General features: G+C 32.8%; 1 protein-coding gene across 3 annotated transcripts in view; it reads left to right on the top strand.

Moving 5' to 3' along the window:
* Window positions 1–27,314, top strand: part of LOC114326777 (valacyclovir hydrolase) — a 129,036-nt gene that overhangs the window by 51,432 nt on the left and 50,290 nt on the right. For 2 of the 3 annotated variants that reach the window (XM_028275209.2, XM_028275208.2), the window contains 3 exons: window positions 19,217–19,474; window positions 21,137–21,290; window positions 26,528–26,780. In XM_028275209.2, coding sequence (XP_028131010.1) covers window positions 19,217–19,474; window positions 21,137–21,290; window positions 26,528–26,780 — 665 coding nt within the window. Of the gene's footprint in view, window positions 1–9,629; window positions 9,650–19,216; window positions 19,475–21,136; window positions 21,291–26,527; window positions 26,781–27,314 lie in introns of those variants that run through there. The other variant, XM_050655961.1, reaches the window with a different exon arrangement.

The raw sequence follows: 27,314 nt of genomic DNA, 5'->3' as shown, positions 1-27,314 counted from the left end.
ATTGTTTATTGTAAATAAGTAGGTACAAAGAAGTGCATGATTTGCATTTTATGTTCAAAATGTAAACCACCTTCATCAATAGGTACATTTTTGGCAACGCTTATACACAGTGAAACAAGTCTTTCTAGAGACTTCCAAGTTGACACGGTGAACTTCAAATTGGCAAAAACTTTATCTTTAAGTACTCCCCACAAGGCAAAATCACAGGGCGTCAAATCTGGCGAACGCGCGGGCCATTAAATTGTGTCTCTTCTCCCTATCCCATCACTAAACTGGTCATTTAGAAACTCACGAACTTGCAATCCGTAATGAGGCGGTGTACCGTCTTGCTGAAAATATCGAATACCTTGTCGCTGTGGATTATTTGCAAGGCCCTTCACAGAGCATGATATATGTTCTTGGAGACGCCGCAAACTTGTGTGTGACTTTTTTTGATAGCGTTAACTGACTTTTGGTCCACCCGGTATATACAGAGTGGGCCAAAAAAAGAGTCTACCTCGATATTTGGCAGTATTTATTAGATTTTAAGGAAATGATGAAACAGGTCGATTTTTTATCTAAGGGGACGCATTTTTACCGTACATGCATCTGTCATTAATTTGTCAACCCCCTTCCTTCCACTTACCCCACCCTTTATTTTTAAATAGGGAATAGGGGTTGTGTGCTAACTCATTTGAAAGGTTATTCATTTCTCTATTCAGTAATATAAACATTAACATAATTATTTATACAGGGTGCCCAAGAAAAATTTTTTTTAATTAAATTAATTGAAATCCACAAGGAAGAATTTCCTGTAGCTGGCTGTATACCATTAATTACAAGTAAAATTTAATAAAAAATGTTGGTCTTGGTAAAAGGTATATTATTTTAAAAAGCCCTATAGGGCTACAAACATCGAACAAAACATTTTCGCTCTAAAAAGAGCATCATCAGTGTTGCCTAAAATAAGTATAACCATATTAATTATCAAAATGTTAAACTTAAAATGATGACCAAGGTAGAAGCAAAATTTGGTTATACTTACAAGAACATGGTGAGCCAACCAAAAAATACGAAGGTCAAAGCCTTTCAAAAATGGACTAAAAGTCACATCAAAATGCTAACATAGCAAATTACAAAGGATGGATATAATCCCTAAGGATACGGCCCTAGGATAACATATGACTCCCACACGTTGTAAGTGGGTCAAAGGTAACAAATTAGGTCATTATGTTACAAGAGCTGACAGGCAACTAAGATGTGAGATATCAAAAGCGAATCTGTCTGATGTCAAGACAACAATTGTCAATGGAACTTGTAGTATCATGAAAAGTTGGTTACACAGCTACTAAATTTATAGTTGTTTATAGTACAAGCAATGATAACAGCTAACATCAGTGTGTTGGAATTATAAAAATAAAGAGTTAGTGAGAGTAGATTATCTAGATGTAAAATAGAAGGGGGGAATTTGAGTACCCACATTCATCAATGAAGTGTACGTAAATTGATGAAGAAAGGTAGGCAAAACAACATACAGAGAATGTAATGTATGGTTTGTGTTTTGAAATTAGATAATTTATATTTGTGAACCAACACAAATGATGGCTGAGAGACTGGCTGAAAAATTAGAGACAAAATAGGGGTCGTGATATCAAATGCTGAAAAAGTTGTAAATGCAAAATCTTATTTATCAGTTAATAAAATATAGATGGGTTCATCAACACAAATTTACAAGACTGAAAAGGTTGTATTACAAGCTTAGTCCAAATTTCTTTATTATGTCCTTTTATGTTAAATAACATCTAAATTTGGACTAAGCTTGTAATACAACCTTTTCAGTCTTGTAAATTTGTGTTGATGAACCCATCTATATTTTATTAACTGATAAATAAGATTTTGCATTTACAACTTTTTCAGCATTTGATATCACGACCCCTATTTTGTCTCTAATTTTTCAGCCAGTCTCTCAGCCATCATTTGTGGTGGTTCACAAATATAAATTATCTAATTTCAAAACACAAACCATACATTACATTCTCTGTATGTTGTTTTGCCTACCTTTCTTCATCAATTTACGTACACTTAATTGATGAATGTGGGTACTCAAATTCCCCCCTTCTATTTTACATCTAGATAATCTACTCTCACTAACTCTTTATTTTCATAATTCCAACACACTGATGTTAGCTGTTATCATTGCTTGTACTATAAACAACTATAAATTTAGTAGCTGTGTAATTAACTTTTCATGATACTTCCAGTTCCATTGACAATTGTTGTCTTGACATCAGACAGATTCGCTTTTGATATCTCACATCTTAGTTGCCTGTCAGCTCTTGTAACATAATGACCTAATTTGTTACCTTTGACCCACTTACAACGTGTGGGAGTCATATGTTATCCTAGGGCCGTATCCTTAGGGATTATATCCATCCTTTGTAATTTGCTATGTTAGCATTTTGATGTGACTTTTAGTCCATTTTTGAAAGGCTTTGACCTTCGTATTTTTTGGTTGGCTCACCATGTTCTTGTAAGTATAACCAAACTTTGCTTCTACCTTGGTCATCATTTTAAGTTTAACGTTTTGATAATTAATATGGTTATACTTATTTTAGGCAACACTGATGATGCTCTTTTTAGAGCGAAAACGTTTTGTTCGATGTTTGTAGCCCTATAGGGCTTTTTAAAATAATATACCTTTTACCAAGACCAAAATTTTTTATTAAATTTTACTTTTAAATTAATTGACACAGAAAGAAGAATGTATGTAATTTATTTAATTGAAAATACATTCTACTGCAGTCACAAAACAGAAAAAAATGTTTTTTGATAAATAAACATTGCTTTTTGCTTAATTTCAATGTTCAAGCCGCCACCCATTTGCCTCTTGGTAGGTTGAATATTGAATGTAAGCAACAAACAATGTTTATTTATCGAATAAACATTTTTTCTGTTTTCTGTCAACTGTAGAATGTATTTTGAGTTAAATAAATTACATACATTCTTCTTTTTGTATCAATTAATTTAATTCAAAATAATTTTTCTTGGACGCCCTGTATAAATAATATGTCAATGTTAATATTACTGAATAGAGAATTGAATAAACTTTCAAATGAGCTAGCACACGACCCCTATTCCCTATTTAAAAATAAGGGTTGGGGATGTGGAAGGGAGGAGTTGACAAATGACAGATGTATGTACCGTAAAAATGTGTCCCCCTTAGATTAAAAATCGACCTGTTTCATCATTTCCTTAAAATCTACTAAATAGTAAAGTCGTCCCAGAAACGCAACTCATAAATATTGGCGATATCATTTTAAAGTATTCTACTTTAAAATGTATAATATACATCTGAATTGCCAATATAAATGAGTCACATTAAATAAATTATTAGAACATTTTTTTACTTTACAACATTTTTGTTTATTTTAGTAGTATTTTGACAACGACACCCGATGTGGGCGTCGAAACGTTAATAAAATAATTTTTTCAATTTAATTGTGGCTTATTTCCCATCTAAATAGTTAATAACAATAACTCCAATAACGAAACTTCATTCAGCCCAAAACAGATATGTGCGGTTATCTGTTAAAATTAAATAATATTTTAATATTTTACAATATTCTAGTTCTGCCAAAACAAGACAAGTACCATATTTCATGTGATGACTGAACTTAGCTGTTAACCTAGTACGGTATTGTGCATAGATAATCAGCCCTGTGATGGATGACCGAAGTTATCGTTAACGTAAAGTTATCCTGTAGTTATGTTATAACCATCGAATTGGTGTGATGTATCATACTTAACTATTTGCGTTATTTCTTGAGTTATCTGATCACTTTATAACGCGACGTTAAACCTCAAGTTATGAGATAACTCTGTAGTTATGCAAGGTTAGGTTCATCTTTTGACTTGTTTTTAGACAGAAATCAAGTGAATTTAGAAGCTAGTAATTTAATCATTAAGAATAGAAGGGTAATACAATTTTAAAAATTATACAAAAATCAAATCGAGCGATATAAGTTGAAATTTTATTTTAAGTACCTACTGAGCTTTCTATCCAGAGTTGCCAGATGATATTTTGTAAATCCCCCACTTAGAAACTGAAATTCCCTGAAATTGAAGCTCAAATACCCCAAAGTCCCCAAATTTAAATTGTTGCCGCATTTTAATAAATTATTAGTCAAATGAAGAGAACAGTAAAGCAAAATTCATACTACAATATCAACGAGGGCCATGGAAATAATTCATAGTTCCTATCGTCTTTGATTATATGGGAGTATAATATACAGTTCTATGTACATTCGCAAGTTTAATTTACCATGACCCCTTAAAATCATCCATAATTTTCCGCCCCCAAAAAATCCCACTACAATTTCTGCTTAGAAAAATTTCAATAGACGCTTTCAAATTAACCCAAAATTTTGGGAAAATACACCAATCTGGCAACCCTGTTTCTATCTACCGTTTGAAAGCAACTTAGAAACACCAAGGAACCCAAACAGCTGTTTGCTGTTCGGTCATCGGCCGTAGCCGACGACGGGTATGTTCGGAACAATCTCTCGCGCTCACTCCAACTTGTACTATTTGTACATAAGGTTCTCTTTGTTACTTCAAAATTTGTTCCTCAAAACTTCTTTCTAATATAACGTTGATGATATAACTATCTCATAACTGCGAGCGATACATCACACTAAATTTTACCTATAGGTATAGTTATGGGCACGTTATTCCTGAGAGTTATCTTAACTTTAACTCAAACGTTAAACTTAACTTCGATCATCCATCACACGACTGAATAATTTGTAGATTATTATCCTTCAGTAGATGTTTGGACAAGAACTTGTCGGCGTCCATATTTTCTCAATTTTAAAGATACATAATATAATTTATATTTGGGTGTTTTTATGTTGGTGAACGTTTTATTTGAATAGTTATAGTAATTAACCTTAAATTGCGTATTGTAGATTATGTGTAGTGATGTAAGTCCGATGTAGTATACAGGGTGCGCCAAACCTCTGGTTTTCTTTGATTGCGGCTAAATTATGGGATATACAGAAAAATGTTTATAACAAAATTAATGTATATCGAAGCCGTCTATAATTTAAAATTATTTTCGATTATACAGGGTGGTCAGAACGACGGTACGAACCAAAGTTTTGTTTTTTTTTTAAATAGAACACCCTATATATTAAATCATTTTTAAATATATTTTTTTAAAATATTAAGAATTTATATAAGGTATTATATGCCTAAAGTTAACAATTTTCGAATTATGTACACTTTAATTGAGAAAAATGGTAATATTCAAAGGGCTGTGAATTAGGCTGTCAAGGTAATAAAAACTTAAATGACATGTCAAAGTTTTTTTAGTATACTGTTATTTTTAAATAAATTAACATATCTGACATATAGCCATAAAATATACAGTCTGATCACTATTTGCAAATACAATTTTCTCATTTTTTTAAATGGGACACCCTGTATATTAGTATTGACTTTTGTAGTAAATATTACAACCTTTCTTTTGGTACAAGTTTGTATGTACCTAGCATGTTTCGTTTTGTAGATATTTAAAAAACCTATAGATTTTACGTTTTTGTGGATTTTTTAGAAATTTTTTTTTTGCAAAAAAAAATTATAATCTGGTTTTAGAAACATAGATTAAAATATCAAATATGAAAATAAAAACGTAATTAAAGATTAAAATAAATCGTATACTCGTACAATTCAATTTATTTAATAACTTAAAATTATTTTACAAAAAATATTTTACCATACTATTGAATGCATAAATTAGTTACTAAATTAAATAAACAACCAAAGATATCTACCTTAGTAATTTTTCTGCCACAGCAACTTTCCTGTACCAAATTAATTGTTAGTTATATTGTATTTACGAGTAAGATCAGTTAAACATTTAATTTACCTTTTAAATTTACTTACATCTTGAGAACATAATGTGAAACAAATGAATGTTAAATGTATCAGCCAAATTATTTATTAATATAAATAGTATTAAATGGTGTCACAATAGCTGGTAATACTTTTTTAGTTGAAATTTTTGTAACAATTTTTTATATTTTAAATTTTAATTTTTCAACCGAACAATTGGTGGATATGACATTTGTTTTGGGCGAAACCATTAGAAATTATTAGCAGCTTTTGTGACACGACTACATAGATACTATGTATTTACTTGATAATATACTTCTATAACGTTCATTTGTTTCAAAGCATACTTGATACGTTCTCAAGATGTAGGTAAATTAAAAAGTTATTAACTGATCTTACTCATAAATACAATTTAACTAACAAAATTGGGTACAATAAAGTTACTAGGGTAGAAAAATTTCTAGGGTAGATTTTAAAATTGGTTGTTTAATTTAATAATTAATTTATCCATATTAATTACTTATTAGTATGGTGAAATATTGTTTGTAACATAATTTTAAAAGTTTTAAATTCAATTAAGTTGCACTTGCATACGATTTATTTTAATCTTTAATTACGTTTCTATTTTCATCTTTGATATTTTAGTGTATGTTTCTAAAATCAGCTTATAATTTTTTTTGCAAAAAAATTTAATTAAAATTATCGCAGATATAAAATATTCGCGAAACGTAAAATCTATAGTTCTTTTTTAAATATTTACAAAACCAAACATGCTATGTACATACAACATGATACCAAAAGAAAGGCTGTAATATTTACTACAAAATGCAATGCTAATATGCAGGGTGTTCTATTTTAAAAAAATGAGAAATTTTTGTATTTGCCAATAGTGATCACACTTTATATTTTATGGCTATAAGTAAAAGATATTAAATTATTTAAAAATGACACTATATTATAAAAACTTTGACCTACCACTTAAATTTTTATTACCTTGGAAACATAATCCACAGCCCTATAAATATTACCATTTGTCTCAATAAAAATGAAAATATTTCGAAAATTATTAACTTTACGCCTATAAGACCTTATACAAAATTTTCATATTTTTAAAAACGATTTAATATATAGGGTGTTCCATTTACAAAAAAACAAAACTTTGGTTCGTACCGTCGTTCTGACTCACCCTGTATAATCGAAAATAATTTTTAATTATAGACGGTTTTGATATACATTAGTTTTGTTAAAAACATTTTTTTGTATATCCCATAGTTTGGCCGAAATCAAAGAAAACCAGAGGTTTGGCGCACCCTGTATAGCCGTAAGATTTATAGCTAGGACTATGAGGGAATCGGTTTTTGAGGGTAATAACTCATGCTACTGTTCATGGACTGCGCTTAATGGAAAAATAGAAAGACTGGAAATCGGTACATGCCTATTAAGATATATCTACATATTTTATAAACTATCCACAGCTGTAACTGAACTACCTTACTGCCTTGCTTATGTATTTAGTACAAACAAATCCTAACTTAGCTGTGATAGAAGAGAAATTTCTCGAGAGTGGACAAAGCTACATGGGAGTAGATAACATGCTATTAAAAAGACGCAAAAGAAGTTTACAATATGCATGACTGGCTTAATATTTTCCGTATGGAAGGGACGTGTAGATCTGGTAAGAAACCTTATATTGTAGAAGAAACTCAAGTATAACGACTTTTTTGACTCAAGTATAAGCGCTGTCAAAAGTAATAATAAAAAATAGGACAAAAAACACAAATAGTGGAGAAAAGGGTCTATCTAATCTAATTTCTAATTAGCCTTCTTCGGTCCATCTTTGGACATAGGCCTCCCCAATCCTTTTCCATTCTTCTCTATCTGTCGCTACAGTTATCCACCCAGAGCCCACGTGCTTCTTGATATCATCTACCCATCTCATTTGGGGTTCTGCTTCGTTGATATTGCCACGGTCTCCAATTTATAAGAATTTTGTTCCATCAGTCTGCTTTTTGTGTCTATTCATACTCTTGTGTCTATTCATACTGTTCAATTTTGCAACTTCTTGTCTAACATCTCTAACTTTGGTTTTCTCTCTTATCCACTCGTTTCTCTTTTTATCCATCAGTCTTGTGTGCAACATTTGCCTTTCCATTGCTCTTTGCCTTTTTATGATTTTGTCAGTTTGCTTTTGTAAACGTCCACGTTTGGGAACCATCATAAGTGAGAACAGTACTCATGGATTGTATACCTTGGTCTTAAGATGTTATGGATATCTTTTGTTTTTAAGGATGTAGCTTAGTTTGTCAAATGCCTCTCATGTCAGTCTAACTCGTCTTTTGATCTCTGCTGTTTGGTTTTCCTTGATAAGTTTTATAATTTTACCCAGATATATATAATCGTGAATTTGTTCTATCTCATCTTGCTCGATCCTGATTGTAATGTCCTCATCTCTATTTGTCTTCATTTGTATGATTTTGGTCTTGATGTAATTCATATTAAGGCCTATCTTTCCGGCTTTTATGTCCAGTTCTTTCATCATTTCTGAGGATAAAATAAAATAGGGTATCTGGCTAACAATAAAATGCTTGAAATATTTAAAATCCAAACCGGATATCGTGTTGTAAAAGTACGATCACCGTTCTTACTACAAAATGCTACAAAGAAATAAAAATAATTTTGGTAAAGAAAAAAATTAAATTTTGTTTTTTTATTGCATTTTCTTGCTAAGAATAAACTTAATACTCATGTATCAAGGTAAAAAAATAAAAGTCCTTAAATTTTTTCATAACATGCGTAGACGCAACGTTGGGATTTCCCAGAACAATTTGTTTTTCTAATTTTTAATTACTGTGAAGTTGTTGAAAGTAGTTTGGATGTGCTTAGATGGATTTTACACTTCACACACATATACACAGTTGTAGTTTTGCTTGTTTGCATCTTCTTCTTACTTTATTTTCTTCCTCTGCAATGAAATCACCTACATTATCAAGTATACTTTCATGACAACAAACTGTTTCAGGATAGTCGTTCACAATTGGGTCTTGTATGATTCTTGATTTGATCATTTGAAACCAATATACGCTCTCCTTGGACTTTATCTCGATCAGTGGTATGTACTTCCATTTTCATTGGGGTAACTGTTGTGTAAGACTTAAAATCTAATTATGACATTTTGGTTTTATTTGTCACGTTATATATCTTCCATACATTGACAATAACACTATCAATCACATTTATAAAATGGGCCACCACTATTTCTTTCCTTTTACCTTTATTTTGTAAATACATAGATAGATATGCCGTTATCGTGCAAATCAACACCACCCATATAAATATGTTGATTATACTAAGCTATCACTTTTGGCTGAGGTTAGTTGGGTTTTCTTTTCTATTCTGCAATATCTTTTTGCGCCTGCGAGGGGTTCAATGGTACAATTATTTGTTGCAACTGTCTCTACAGGATTGTCAGTCCTGTAACTAATAATACACTTTGTTCAGTATCGTGAGAAAAATTGTAAGTACCACGATATTTTCTTTATATTGCTTTACACTTTCCATTGTACTACTACAAGTACGGTTTTCGCTGATTGTTCCAGTAGCGTAAAATACTTTTTCTTTTAGCAAACCTAATACCTTATAAGATGAGAAAAATTTATCAAAAAATATGCGATGGTTTGATGGTTAGATTTTCGCTGAATAACTAACAACAAACCCAGCACAACGATTTCTCCTTGGCCCAATTCGTTTTCATAAGAACTTGTTCTTCCACCATAAGGTAAAAGTTTGAATAAATAACCATTTACAACATAAGCCCCCTTTACACATAGTTTGATCGTACCAACTCAGAAACCTTCCCGTGTTCATGTACAACAACTTTGCTTAAGATCATCACGTGATCAAATTATCAAATGCATAGTTTGCGAGTCTATAAGGTACATACATACATACATATTATACATACAAATATTCATTTTTATTTATATTTATAGAAGAGGCAAATATTTAGATGGCTATTAAAAAATAACGGTTGGTGATAGAAAAGTGAAAATTTAGGGTTGAAAGTATATTTTGGTTCTACATCATATAAAATTATGAAAAAACAGTTTGTTTAAAAATATAAAAAAAAAATCAGGGGGCGAGCCCCATTTACACATAGTTTGATCGTACCAACTCAGAAACCTTCCCGGGTTCATGTACAACAACTCTGCTTAAGATCATCACGTGATCAAATGCATAGCTTGTGAGTCTATAAGGTACATACATATAGTCCGTCCGCTATAACTTTTCCCACGCGGTACGATTCATTTTGATCGTACCAACTCAGAAACCTTCCTGAGTTCATGTACAACAACCTTGCTTAAGATCATCACGTGATCAAATGCAGAGTTTGCGAGTCTATAAGGTACATACATACATACATACATACATACATACAGGGTGAGTTTTTAGTGCGGGATCGGTCGATAATTCCATAATGGTGTAGAATATCGAAAAAAGTTATTAAGAAAAAATGTAGGCAATGATATTCTCCAGCCTTGGAAAATATGTCCATTTCTACAGGGTGATCAATAACTGCGTGGTATATCAAACATATAATTTTTAAATGGGACACCCTATATATTTTTTTCATATTTATATTTCTCTCATAATTCTTGTTCATATAATATAGGGTTTTGCATTACTATACAGAGTATTTAACAAGTTATGATCATTTTTATTTCGAAATCCCTATGAGATTAACACCATGTATATAAAGAAGTAATTCATAAATACTAATTTGTTTTATATAATGAGATAAACAATATACTGTAGTTTTTAAATTAAGTTTAATTGAAATCATTGACGAATATTTGTATACAGGGTGAACTACAAAACCAAATTACGATTTTCTCAATTTTTTAAATGGATCACCCTATATTTTATTTTTTAAAAACATTATATTTATGATACTCTTTCATTTTTATATAGCATTCCCTATACTTAAACTCATTACTTTTCGAGATATTTTTAGTTTTCTTCAAATATCGGGAATACATTCAATTTTTCTAGTAGAAATAAGTTAGTATTGTGCGATAATTATACGAAATTATTTTTATTCAATAAATAACTAACACAAAATATAAACCATAACAATATGCAGTAAATGTACCAATAAATGTGATATTAAGAAATTATCATATTTCCCTAATATACAAGAATCGTAAAATTCCTACAAAAAAAATATGTCTTGTGTATAATAATATATCAAGATTATTTTTATTTAATAAACAGCTCACACAAAACATAAATCAAAACAATATACAACTGATGTAATAGTTTTTAGATTGTTATATCAACAGTATTCTAAGCCAAGAAGTTTTTAGTAACACACTCCTAATTGCAGATTGTGGCGCGCAGTTATTAATAATATAATTCTCATACTATTTTTCATTACTATGGATCAATAAATCCCTACTTGGTTAACACTCATAGTCAAACTAGGTGATTTATAAATTTTTAAGATGCTATTGTTGGCGATTATGTGATTGGCCCACATTTTTTTGACGGTTGAGGTTTTTACACGACGACGGTGCTACAGTTCTTCCAAAATTGATTTTTTCATCTGGGGCTATATAAAAAACCTTGTATACCAGAAGCATCCAACAACGCCTGATGATATGAAAAAAAGAATAGGTGGAGCTTTTAATAATATTGACTTACAAAAATGTTAAAAGAAATGTGGCTCGGCCATTTGAATATTGGTTACAAAATTGCATAGACGTTGAAGGTGGGCATTTTCAACATTTACTGTAGACTTATATCTTTAACAGCACATTAATTGGTACATTCATTAAACATTGTTATGGTTTTTATATTTTGTTAGTTATTTATTGAATGCAAATATTTGTTATTTTATTACACAATACTTATTTGTTCAATTATTTTTACTTATAAAAATTGAATGTATTCCCGGCGAATAAAGAAAACTAAAAATATCTCAGAAACTAATAAGTTTAGGTATAGGAGATGCTATATAAACATGGGAAAGAGTATCATAAATACAACATTCCTAACAAATAAAATATAGGCTAATCTATGTAAAAAAAAATGAGAAAATCGTAATTTTTTTGTAGTTTAAAAGTGCTTATAAAATTGAACGTTTCACTTAACACTTGGCTTAGAATTCTGTTGATATAACAATCTAAAAACTGTTACATCAGTTGTATATTGTTTTGATTTATGTTTTGTGTAAGTTATTTATTGAATAAAAATAATCTCGTTATATTATTATATACAAAATAAATTTTTATTTGTATGAATTTTACGATTCTTGTATTTGTATGAATTTTACGATTCTTGTATATTAGGGAAATATGATAATTTCTTAATATCAAATTTATTGGTACATTTACTGCATATTGTTATGGTTTATATTTTGTGTTAGTTATTTATTGAATAAAAATAATTTTGTTTAATTATCACTCAATACTAATTATTATTTCTACTAGAAAAATTAAATGTAATCCCGATATTTGAAAAAAATCTAAAAATATCTCGAAAAGTAATGAGTTTAAGTATAGGGAATACTATATTATAAAAATGAAAGAGTATCATAAATATAATGTTTTTAAAAAATAAAATTTAGGGTGATCCATTTAAAAAAATTGAGAAAATCGTAATTTGGTTTTGTAGTTCACCCTGTATACAAATATTCGTCAATGATTTCAATTAAACTTAATTTAAAAACTGCAGTATATTGTTGATCTCATTATATAAAACAAATTATTATTTATGAATTACTTCTTTATATACATGGTATGGTGTTAATCTCAGGGATTTCGAAATAAAAATGGTCATACCTTGTTAAATACTCTGTATAGTAATGCAAAACCCTATATTATATGAACAAGAATTATGAGAGAAATATAAATATGAAAAAATATATAGGGTGTCCCATTTAAAGAATTATGTTTGATATACCACGCAATTATTGATCACCATGTAGAAATGAACATATTTTCCAAGCCTGGAGAATATCATTGCCTACATTTTTTCTTAATAACTTTTTTCGATATTCTATACCATTATGGAATTATCGACCGATCCCGCACTAAAAACTCACCATGTATATGTATACAAACATTCATTTTTATTTATATATCATAGATTATCTAAATCCGGCGGCGCTAAGTTGGTAAGGAGACTCAGCGGCTCCTTCTTACGGGAAATCACAACGTCCCGTAAATGCAACATTATTGAAATCGATTAGTTAAGCAAAAACCAAAAAAGATTTTTGAAATACGATACATGATTTTCTCTAGTGATAGTGAGATCAATATAAATTGATAATTTTAGAAATATAATTTTACGTTTAGTATAGAAATTACATTGACAAAAATATGACAAGAGTTTTCGATTTTTTCAATATTCATCAAATTAACATATATTATATGTGCCTTGGTGCAAGAAGTGCCTAAGTCACTTTTCTCCACTTTTGACATTTTTGACGTTACTGTCTTTAAAAACGACAATGGTTTCAATGCAATACATCCTAAGTTTATCTAACCTTTAAAATAGCATCTTCAGAAGATCAAGAAATACCTATCTCCTCAAAATCTCTTTAAAATTGGTGCTAGAAATGCTTATGTAAATAGACTTATGTTTTTTGTTTAAAAGAAGGGACTCGCCGAAGGGACCGCAGACGTTCGGATACAATTAGCGTCTCTTTGCAAAGACAATGACGTCGACTTTGCAAAGTAACAAGACACTTACTCAACACACACACTACGCATGACACTAGGTACCTAACTGCACACACACACACACACACACACACACACACACACACACACACACACACACACACACACACACACACACACACACACACACACACACACACACACACACACACACACACACACACACACACACACACACACACACACACACACACACACACACACACACACACACACACACACACACACACACACACACACACACACACACACACACACACACACACACACACACACACACACACACACACACACACACACACACACACACACACACACACACACACACACACACACACACACACACACACACACACACACACACACACACACACACACACACACACACACACACACACACACACACACACACACACACACACACACACACACACACACACACACACACACACACACACACACACACACACACACACACACACACACACACACACACACACACACACACACACACACACACACACACACACACACACACACACACACACACACACACACACACACACACACACACACACACACACACACACACACACACACACACACACACACACACACACACACACACACACACACACACACACACACACACACACACACACACACACACACACACACACACACACACACACACACACACACACACACACACACACACACACACACACACACACACACACACACACACACACACACACACACACACACACACACACACACACACACACACACACACACACACACACACACACACACACACACACACACACACACACACACACACACACACACACACACACACACACACACACACACACACACACACACACACACACACACACACACACACACACACACACACACACACACACACACACACACACACACACACACACACACACACACACACACACACACACACACACACACACACACACACACACACACACACACACACACACACACACACACACACACACACACACACACACACACACACACACACACACACACACACACACACACACACACACACACACACACACACACACACACACACACACACACACACACACACACACACACACACACACACACACACACACACACACACACACACACACACACACACACACACACACACACACACACACACACACACACACACACACACACACACACACACACACACACACACACACACACACACACACACACACACACACACACACACACACACACACACACACACACACACACACACACACACACACACACACACACACACACACACACACACACACACACACACACACACACACACACACACACACACACACACACACACACACACACACACACACACACACACACACACACACACACACACACACACACACACACACACACACACACACACACCACACACCCACTACACATTACTCCCCTGAGTTAGTGATAAGTTATAGTCTAAAAAATCATTATGAAATTGACTGGCCAGTTGGTTGTGAAAACCAGTGACAATAAAACACACAAAATACATATACGGGTTTAATTATTTCAAAATATTTTATTAGATTTGTACTTTATGTTCTGTTCTAAATAAAATACAGCAACAAAAATGTTATTCCACGTAGTGATACATTAAAAAAAATACAATTAAAAATGTTGCGTTTACGCAACGTTGGGAAGTAATGGGTTAATCTGAGCGAAATGTACTTAAAAAGACATACCCAAAACCGGGCTTGTCAGTTAAAGCTCTGTCAATAAGAAGTCATTCCAGATGAGTTTCATAAGTATTATAAAAATAAATCATTACCTATCTCGAAGGACATCTATAAGTACCCTTTCATTCTAAGACGCTGGTGTCTGACACCGGTGTCCGCCACCGGCAGCAAAGCATTGTTTTAAATGAACGACTACAGACACTTTGAGTGTCTAGGTGATTTTAGTGGCTCAACAATGCTTTGCTGCAATTGAACACCGGTGTCAGACACCAGTGTTTTAATCTGAAAGGGTACTAAGTAACAGTTTACTTGAGTCTGATATTGAGGACAGTGACGTTTAAAGTAACCTGAAAGATAACTTCGTACAGCCAAAACCAGACAAGTGAGGCAAAAAAAAATGTTTTTCTATGGATTCTATACAATGTGCAACTTCTCTCACTGCTTACATACATTCAAAATGAACAATTTCTCAGGCAGTGAGAAAAGTCGGCCATTGCAGTGAGAAATATTTTTTCTCACGGGTTCACGGCCGGTTTACATACATATGATCGCCATATCCATGGTAACATGCACAATACAAACACAATAATTATTTTTGTCAAACAAAATGTGTTCAAACTTGTCAAAACTTATCAAAAATTACCTTTTAAGACTGTTCAACTGTGAATTATAATTTTAAATAAATAAAGTATATAAATATTAAGAATATTAGATACCTATGTGTATATATGTATTTTATTTCAATTTAGGCATATAATATACCTAAAAGCACCTAAATTATTTAATTTTGAAGTTTGAACTCTTGACAAAAACGCATCCATAGGAAAAGTACAGTGTACAACACGAGAAAAAATGACATATTTCTCTCTCTCGCTTGATTTGCGGCCAACAAACTTCTGCGCTCGTGAGAAATGTGTCTTTTTTCTCTCTTGTTGTACAATATACTGTTTTTATACTTTTTTTTAATTTACACTGCATTTTAACATTATTTTTTCATTTGCAATGTTATTTAGTTTAATATTTTTCAGTTGTTAAATCATTTTTAAATTCAGACGATTTTTGGTTTCAAATTAAACTTTAAAACGCAGATTTCTGAAAAGTTTGAAAAATGGAGTTAGTCGGTTTTGGCAGTAGGTCAACGAATAATCCGACATGTGTCGATTTATTGAACCACCGGATTAGTGAGATGCTACTGTATTATACAGTGCATTCATAAAGTGTGGAAACGGTCTATTATCTCATGACTTAATTATTTTCAGAGGTCTGACAGGTCGATTTTTATTTTTAAATTTTGATTTTTTGACGTATATCCCATAATAGTGACGTCATCGATATGGGCGTGATGACGTCATCGATGATTTTTTTAAATGGGAATAGGAGTCGTGTGGTAGCTCATTTGAAAGGTGATTTAATTCTCTATTCAGTAATATAAACACTAACATTATTAAAGATAAAAAAGATCAAGGCAGGTTTTGTTTATATTTGATTCAGAGTTGGACCACCATCTCCATATAGCTATTTCAGCATCCTTATGCCTCATCGGTGAAGCTCAGAACTAACATTATTACTTATACAGGGCGGCCAACAAGTCATTTTTGAATTAAATTAATTGACGCAAAAAGAAGAATGTATGTAATTTATTTAACTCAAAATACATTTGATGCCAGAAATTGTAAAAAAAATGTTTATTTCATAAATAATAAGCATTGCTTTTCGCTTAAATTAAATGTCAAACAGCCACCCACCTACCTCTTAGCAGTTTGAACATTTAATTTAAGCGAAAAGCAATGTTTATTTGTCAAATAAACATTTTTTTCTCTTTTCTGATAGCAGTAAAATGTATTTTGAGTTAAATAAATTACATATATTCTTCTTTTTGCTGCAATTAGTTTAATTCAAAAATTATTTTTTTGGCCACCCTGTATAAATAATGACGGTAATGTTTATATTACTAAATAGAAAATTAAATAACCTTTGAAATGAGCTACCACACGACCCCTATTCCCATTTAAAAAATTATCGATGATGTCATCACGCCCAAATAGATGACGTCACTATTATGGGATATACGTCAAAAAATAATTTAAAAATAAAAATCGACCTGTCAGAGCCTTAATAGATAATAGACCGTTTCCACATTTTATGAATGCACTGTATAACTTGTGTTACCGCTCATATATTGGGGTGTTCACTACAGACTGTTTGGCTCATCCACTTAGCATAGCATGGTGCAAAGAATGTTTGGCCATCCACATTTTCGAACCCCATACACTCGCACCAACATGGTCTAACGATTAATGACCATAGATAGACAATATACACAACGTGAAAAAAATAAATACAGATCAACTAAACGCAAGTAGAAGTTCTTCAAGTAGAAGATCTGCAATTAGAACACTTTACAGGGTGTCCAGAAACTCTCCCGACAAACGAAGACCGGAGATTCTTCAGATACTTTTAAGACAATTTAACCCAATTCACCTAGTCCGAAAATGCTTCCCAACGCTTCTATTTAGAAAAACGAAAATTGCTACGTGTATTTGTCTTCCCTAGATAAATCTATTTCCTCAATTGCGAAATTCTAGTACCGGTCATATGCGTCCATTTTGGGTAGGGTAACGGTTATTTTATCGCATAACTTTTTTGTCTTTAACTTCTAAGCATTTCTGACACTGGATTATTAAATTATGAGGTATTCTAGTACTAAAAGGTAATCTTGTTTTAAGTCGGTAGAATGCACCGTTTTCTAGAAAAATCAATTTGAAAATTTTTCGTTTTTTGAATTTGAAAAATTTTTTCAAAAAAACACGGTGTATTTTACCGACTTAAAGCAAGATCATCTTTGAGTACTAGAATACCTCATAATTTAATCATCAGATGTCAAAAATGCTTAAAAATTAAAGACAAAAAAGTTATGCGATAAAATAACCGTTGACCTACCCAAGACGGACGCGTATGACCGGTACTAGAATTTCGCAATTGAGGAAATCGATTTATCTATGGAAGACAAATACACGTAGCAATTTTCGTTTTTCTAAATATTTTTTTTTCTTAATTTTTTTTCAAATCCAACAAACAAAAAATGTTCAAATCGATTTTTCTAGAAAACAGTGCATCCTACCGACTTAAAGCAGGAGTACCTTTTAGTACTAAAATACCTCACAATTTAATAATCCAGTGTCAGAAATGCTTAGAAGTTAAAAATAAAAAAGTTATGCGATAAAATAACCGTTGCCCTACCCAAAACGGGCGCCTATGATCGGTACTAGAAATTCGTAATTAACGGAATCGATTTATCTTTTCAAATTAAATAAGCGTATCAGTTTTCGTTTTTTTGAATAGAATCATTCTGGATATATTTTAGAAAAACTAATTCCAAGACACCATCTTCAAAGAGCTGTAGCTCCCTTAGGAAGCATTTTTGGACTAGGTGAATTGGGTTAAATGGTCTAAAAATTATTTGAAGAATCTCCGGTCTTCGTTTGTCGCAGTGGCGGATCCTAACCAAGTTATATATAAAGATTATAAAAACATTCATTTATTCATTTATTTTTCATAGAAATTTAGCCAATCGCGCCCCCCCCTCTTGAAGATGCGGGATCCTGCTGGATCTGCTACTGGTTTGTCGGGAGTGTTTCTGGACTCCCTGTGTATGCTTTTTTTTCGTAACACATTCATTATTCTTATGTCCATTCATTCTTCAAATTATTAAAATCAATCAATACAATACAAAAATGTTTGTTTACTGTCAATAATAATGATATTCTGTTTTTTTTATGTTGTTAAAATCTTAATTTTCATATTATTTTTAAGACACAAAAAATTGATGTTGATGGACAAACTATTAACTATGTTAAAGTCGGGAATGGTCCGAAGACAGTGTTGTGCTTTCCTGGAGCCTTAGGAACAATTTGGAGCGATTTTAAACCTCAAGTGGAAAATTTAGATAGAGAAAAGTTTACTATAGTAGCATGGGATCCCCCTGGTTATGGTTACAGTCGTCCTTCAAATAGAAAATTTGGAATTCATTTTTATAGAAACGATGCTATATGTGCAGAAAAGTTTATGAATGTAAGTATGTAATCTGTTTTATTGCTTTATCTTTTTGCAAAGAAAACTACATAAGTGTAACCAACCCTTATGTTGTTATTATTCTTCTTCTTATTGTCAGTAAGTTGGGGTCAACTGTTCATCTTCTTCATCGCTACAGTAACCATATGAGTTATTTGTATGTGTATGAACTATGAGGAAAAGCTATCCATATATTTATTAACACATTGTAATGAACGACTGAATCTCGCTTGAAATCGGTAAAATCGTTTTGCCAATTGTAAAAAAGATAACGTAAAAATATGTAAAAATGACAAATTTATTGCAATAGTTAGCATATTCTCAAAAATCTATAAACGAATTATAAAAAAGTAAAATTAAGAACAGTTTGATCATTCTCAGGGACAGGGTCGGAACTAGATGATTTGTCAGGGGGGGGGGGGGAGATCAGTTTGCTCTCAACTTTTCTAATATGCCTACCCACAAAAACGAAAACCAGACAAAATGGGCTAGCTCGTTCTCCTGAAATAATCTGGACTGAACTGTTAAAAAACGTATTAGTTCCTGTGTTTGTATTTTATTATGTTGTATGTTCAATTTTCAATTTGTATTAATTTTGCAATATACCTATTGGTTTTGTTTTTTGCTTTACTTTATTAACTTGTAGTTTTTTTATATTGACGATTTATCTAATTTCAGAGAATTGTATTTGTTATTGTTATTTTTTTTTACTCTATGTTAAGCTTTGTCCATAAAATTGTATAATTTTCAGTGATAATAAAGCATATTTCTATTCCATTCTAACTCCTTTTATAGTTCCCACCATATTTGCCCCATTGCCGTAGGACTGACCTCTACAATTCTCCAAGTTCATCTAATGTGTTTAAAAACTTTCCACTGGATCGGTCGGTAAAATCAGTCTTTTTAGTTTCTCGGAATAGATTTCCTTGCTTTGCTAGGAATAGAATAGCATCAATAATGCAGCGCAATACCACCTTCCAGTGAGACTCTTATTGCTAAATCTGGTTTTGGAGTTCGGCGTCAATAACTTCCTTTCCTAAACAAGTTTCAAAGTTTCCCACGAATAAATGCAAAGCTTGTGGTTGGATGAATTTTCATTTCCAATGTCCAATGTAAGTCCTTTTTCTCTTTTTTTTTTTCAGTTAGTCAGTCCTTTTTATGTAGATAACTAATTGGTATAAAGTGCCTGTATAAAGCTGATAAATTGTGCAATAAAATCAAATAAAATGTCCGATACTTGATCTGGAATTGATGTCCTATACTTAGTGCAGATCTGACTTAGTCCTAATGATTTCTTTATGTTTCCCCAAGTAAATATTCATTGTGTTGTCAAGACCATAAGAATAGGTTGAAGCACTTAAAAAAGACAGCGTAAGCTCAATGACAAGGAAAGCGCACATTCAACGGAAACAAGAAGAGAATCTCGCCCAAAGCCAAGCGCAGAAGTACCTATATAGTACAGTTATACTGTACAGTGTGTTTTGTATATGGTTCTTGGCATCGTTTCGGGAGAGTTTCTCTTCTTGTTCCTGTTGAATGTGCACCCTTTTTTAAGTTCAGTTTTAATGAAGTTCATCCAAGAAATTAAAAATTAATGGTACAGTCCACACTACAATCAACAACACTTAATGAGATAGGAATACACCTATATTTTTTTTGTAGACATTAGGAATAGACAAATATTCTCTACTAGGGTGGAGTGATGGAGGAATATCTAGTATGATTTTAGCAGCAGCATATCCAGAAAAAGTTGAAAAATTGGTTTGTTGGGGATCTAATGCATATCTAGTCGCTGACGAGGTTAAACAATGTGAAAGTAAGTAATGTAATATAATAAATAATAATATACAGTGATGAGCACGCTAATAACCGGCAAAATAGCTCAAAAGATGGAAAACATAATACATTGCGAAACAAAAAGAGACGAAACTAGTGGAGGTGGAAATTATCGTTATAAACGTATTAATTAACATTACATTACATAGTTTCCCAGCTTTAGACGTCTGTGACAGGAGTATTTTATAAAATTCTACTGTCACAGTGACAGTTGTTATACTCCTCTGATACGTCTAAAAGTGGGAAACTATGTAATGTAATGTTATTTTAGACCTTTATACCGATAATTTCCACCTCCACTAGTTTCATCTCTTTTTGTTTCGCAATGTACTATGTTTTCCATTTTCTGAGCTATTTTGCCGGTTATTAGCGAGCTCATCACTGTATAAACCATCTTCATAGCGAACTAAAGTATATAATTATTTACTTATATATTACTTTATTTTATTTGTATAAAAATACTTTTAAATTTTAAATTGTAATTACCTACCTGTTTAATTAGTTGATTTGGTACGCCAGTGGTTTAGATTTTAATTTCTTTCTTGGTATAGCTTTTGTTTTTGTCACGCTAAGTAAATTATATGATATAAACACGTACAGAACCTGAAATTTGCTGATTATCTTGTGAAAATCAGTAGTTGTATGCATTACATAATATATTAGACCGGGTCGTATCGTCGCTCCCGCTAGCGAAATTATTCCGATTCGATTTTTTTGCACAAACTTACTCAAAAAGAGGTCCTTATAACATATCCACAGGGTGCCGGGCGGTTATAAGGCGGGATATGTTATAAGGACCTCTTTTTGAGTAAGTTTGTCCAAAAAAATCGAATCGGAATAATTTCACTAACGGGACCGACGATACCCCCTGGACTATAGCGCTAATTGTTAATAATTAAAAATAACAGCTTTGTAATAAAATAATGACAAACATCTCTTTAGGACCTTGAAGAAGGGGTTTGAAACTTGATTTGCTTACTTTTTGAATTTCAAAATAATAATTTTTAATCGAGTTATTAAGCCTTGAAAATGGTCATTTTCGCATTTTTCAAATTTTTAATCGCATATAACTCGACAACAATCATTTTAGAAAAAAAATGACAAGAGACCTTTTTTGCTCAGAATGTCCCAAGTTATCTAAAAAAAATTGTTCGAAATGAAAAAAATGATTTTTGTGAATTTGTTTAAAAAAAATTGTTTAAACAATTTTTCGACCACGGCACTGCCCGGCACCCTGTGGATATGCTATAAGGACCTCTTTTTGAGTAAGTTTGTGCAAAAAAATCGAATCGGAATAATTTCGCTAGCGGGGGCGACGATACTGCCCGGTCTATATGTAGTTTTTAAAAATGTATTGCTACTGTTTATTCCATTCGTTGTATTTTATAAAAAATAAATGTGCCAATATGACAACTCAGCAATTTAATGAACGACGTCAAGATAAACACTACTGTAGGAAATATATGTTTTGGAGTTCGTAAAAATATTTCAGGAAGATCGGTAGATGGGAATGGAAGTAATAAAAAAGAGAAACTAAAGGACCTCTAATTAATGAACCCAGTGAAGTACCTAGTATTAGGACATGTTAAGTACAAGACAAATAGCAGTTGTCTGGAATCAACCGAACTAGCGTCCAAGCTTTTTTGAAGAAGAACATAAGTTGTTGTTGTTAACTAGTTTTGATGGGAAATAAGCCACAATTTTACTTTAAAAATTTTTTTATTAACGTTTCGACGTCCAAATCGGAGGCCGTTGTCAAAATACAAAAAATATTAATGAATTAAACAAAAATGTTGTTGCTTAGTAAGAAATTATTTTTATTATATTTATTTAATTCTACTCTGTTTATTATATTCTATTTATTTAATCTGACCCATTTATATCGGCAATTCAGACATATATTATACATTTTAAAGTAGAAGACTTTAAAATGATATTGCCAATATTTATGAGTTGCGTTATATCCCATCAAAACTAGTTAATTACAAAAATGCCACAAGAAAATAGCTCCAGAGCAACATTGTTTTTGTTGTCACATAAACTTGTATGATCGACAGTTTGAAGATCGAATACTGTTTTTTGTAGTCTAAAATTGCAGAATGGCTGCACTAGTAAAATCCTAGACCCTACTGTCACAGAAATTGCCATTTTGCGTTTTAAAATGGCCTTAAAAGTTGTATCTTGTCAGTTCTCCTGTACGTTCCATGTACCGATATTCGTTATGTGCCATCGTTGTAATTTCTGTAGACCAGTAGATGAATTTCAACATAACGCCTAGTCATTAACAGTCACGTTGCTAATAGCTAAGTTTTTACTTCTAAACCTAGACTCAAGCTAGGGCCTAGTTATCACCCGGCCTACATCGTGACAACATCCGATGCCCTCTGTTAGGTGACGTTTGATGTTCTTGGGAATAATAATGCAGTAAAGTCCCCTGCCTTCTGCATCGTAGTAGCATAACCAGTCTGTTGTAACAGCTCTGATAGTGGTAGTTCAATGATAAGCTGATATAAAATCTTTTCTTAGGCATCTTAACTTGGTATTAGCGATCACTACCTCTTTCCTCTAGGAATGTAATCGACCGTCCGATCTGAGGTGTGGGATAGGACGGATACAACAGGATTTGATGGAATAGAGAGCTGGGACCTGCGTTTCATCTTGGAAATGGAGAGTAGGAGAGAAACAGTGGTTAGCACAGGGCAGGCTCTTTTAAGCGGGCTACTCACACGCCTGCCGCAGGGACAACCTAGGGCGCACAGCTGATGGGGCAATCTAGGAAGCTTACTACACACGTCCCTGGATGTTTGTTAATTTTACTGTTCAGGTTCAATGTGCAAGTGAGTGTGAGTTGTGCCCATAGACATATTAACGATAGACCAGGCTAGGGATATGCCACTCAATGCATCGGGTTGTAACGCCAATCAGCCGTCTGATGGATGACCGAAGTTAACTTTAACGTTTGAGTTAAAGTTAAGATAACTCTCAGGAATAACAATGCCCATAACTATTTAGGTAAAATTCGCTGTGATGTATGGGTCAGAGTTATGAGATAGTTATTTCATCAACGTTATATTAGAAATAACATTTGAGGAAAAAAGGTTGAAGTAACAAAGAGAACCTTATGTAAAAATAGTACAAGTTGGAGTGAGCGCGAGATATTGATCGGAACGTGCCACAGGCTTGACAGTATGGGAAGATACCCATAACAGCAGCGTTGTCAGACTTAATACAATTGTACCAATTTGATACAATTAACAACCAAACTTTTGATACTAAAGTATCTTAAAGTAAAAACTTCCAATTTTATGATATAAGAAATTTGCTTCAAATAACATTAAACGACGTTTTAAGTTTTTGTGCAAAATGGTTGGTTTAGTACATTTTGTGTCACTATTTCAGTCATTCCAGTGCATTTACAAATTCACTGGCAACACTGCATATGTTTATAAATTTCAACTTATATTCAACAATTATATCTCGAGTTGATTTTTGTATGATTTTTAAAATTGTATTACCCTTCTATAGCTTTAATTTTTATTGTTAATTATTATTTTAATCGTATTATTATCTACGGGCTTTTAATTGTTATTTGAAGTCAATTTTTTTGATATTTTTAATTTTGTACTGCTTTATATTTGATATTAAATTAATAACATGCCGCACAAAGGCACAAAATCCTAGGACAACATGAAGCATCGTTCTTCGTTGAATATTCCCTTGATTTCTATCTAAAAACAAGTCAAAAGATGAACTAACCTTACATATCCTTACATAACTACAGAGTTATCTCATAACTTGAGGTTTAACGTCGCGTTATAAAGTGACAGTTGATATTCCAGATAACTCAAGAACTGTCAAGAAATAACGCAAGTAGTTAAGTTAAATATGATACATCACACCAATTCGAGGATTATAACATAACTACAGTAAAGTTACGTTAACGATAACTTCGGTCATCCATAACACGGAAGAATATCAAGTACGGTGGTCTAGCTATCTGTGTCTGTCGTACGAGTGTGAGCGTATCTATCAAGGGGTGGGAGTAATGTAACGACACTGACATAGAGGCAGCAGCCATCATATGCTAGAGAGAGAAGGCTAAGCGCCGGTAGAGAGAGATAGATAGACCACCGACCAGAACTGCTCCGCGTTACGCTATTTTTCGGACCTTGTCTAATCTATTTGTTATTATATCTATAGTTGTGCCGCGCTAAATCAAGAAGATGACACCAATATTGTCATTACAGCAAAGAATTGGTGTAGCATTAACTCTTTCCGTTGTTCTACCAAACAAAAAGAAAAAAAGGAGATACTGAGTAAGGGGTGGCTACAGAAAAGAATTTGTTTATTTTCTATTATTGTGCTCGAAATTAATTATAAAAAAAAAACAATACCACGCGCTTCGTTGGTTATGTACGAACTGACTCAAATTGGCCCAATCACACTACACACATGTGAGTGGCAGGGCGGCAGGGTCTGATCTAGGGAGCTAGAAAGGTTCGGAGCCCCTGCCGCCCTGCCCAGGAGACGATTTAGAAAATTGCTCCTGCTTGCGTACACACATCACATTTAAGGAAGAATTAAGGACCAAAACTCGAGATTGTCCCTGCGGCGGTCGTGTGAGTAGCCCGCTTTAAGCATTACAACTACTGTATTTAAGGATTAACTTACTGGAATAAAATATTAGAGTATTAAGGGACACCAATTTAAAAAACTAAGACGAGGAATAGTACCTAACACATGAAAACTAATTATCACTATTGGTTCTAGTCGAGTTTCGACCTTTCTAAGACTAGGAGACTAATCATGAAACAGGTTAAAATCCACAGAGGGTGTAGAGCTAAGGATGACCACGCTGAATATTTCAAATATATACAGCAGTAGAGATCTATTTAACTTCATGGAAGGACCGCAGACGTCCGGATACAATTAGCGTCTGTTTGCAAAGACAAATCGTCGACTTTGCTAAGTAACAAGACACTCAACACACACTACACATTACACCGAGTACCTGATTGCAAAAATCCACTGTACCGTGCCAATGGCCATTAGTTGTCGAGTCATTAAGCTAAATAAAAAAAAAATATTTAAATTCACATGGATTTTGAACTTCCGTTGCACTTTTAGGATATTACACTTCTCCTTTATTTATCGATTTAAATTTATGATGTACGATTTGTTTGTTAAAATTTGTTTACAATTTTATTTACCTTTTAGGTCTTCGAGATATAAGCAAGTGGTCGGATAAAATGAAGGCTCCATTAGTAGAACTATATACAGAAAAAGGACTTTCGGATATGTGGAACGCTTGGTGTGATACCTGTGTGAAATTGTATGAAAATGGTGGTGATATTTGCAAAGATGATTTAAAACAAATTAAATGTCCTGTCTTTATATTACATGGAGACAAAGATCCTATGATCGCCGCTGAACACCCCGATTATTTGTTATCCAATATCAAAATGGCAAAGTGAGTACATTTCTATTAATTTTTGTAACGCTTCTTACATTAAGTTTGATAATACAATTCTCAACAAAGTTAGAGGGACAGTTGTTTGTTAATTTTCTCTTGATTCTGAAAAATATTAATTTTGTTCTTCTTTTGGTGCACTGCATTCTAATATTAATCGTCTGGATACCTGCTATTGTTAACATATTTATCGTTTATTTTTATACCAATATCGGCATCGTCTATGGTTTGTTTTTTAACCAAGAGGAGTGATTCAAATTTACCGCGCTGTATTGCTTGTTTGTAATTGATCCAACCGCAGGCAAGTTTACTCCACTGTTATAAAATTTTGACACTAATGACATTTATCTTGACACTAGTGACATTTCATAGGTTAATTAAGTTATATCGGAGGTTTTTGTGTTTTCTGTGTTATTCCTTTAATTTTTAGATTGTTAGTCTGCTTTTATATAAAAAGCAGTTGTTTTTGGAACTCTTTAGCGACGTATTAATTTAATATACTATTTATGGATTACCGTTGAGGGCCGACTAGAT

This window comes from Diabrotica virgifera, chromosome 7 (assembly GCF_917563875.1).
Source record: "Diabrotica virgifera virgifera chromosome 7, PGI_DIABVI_V3a".
NCBI classification, from domain to species: Eukaryota; Metazoa; Arthropoda; class Insecta; order Coleoptera; family Chrysomelidae; genus Diabrotica; species Diabrotica virgifera.
Note: the sequence above shows the minus strand (reverse complement) of the source record. Positions and strands in the feature narration are given on the sequence as shown.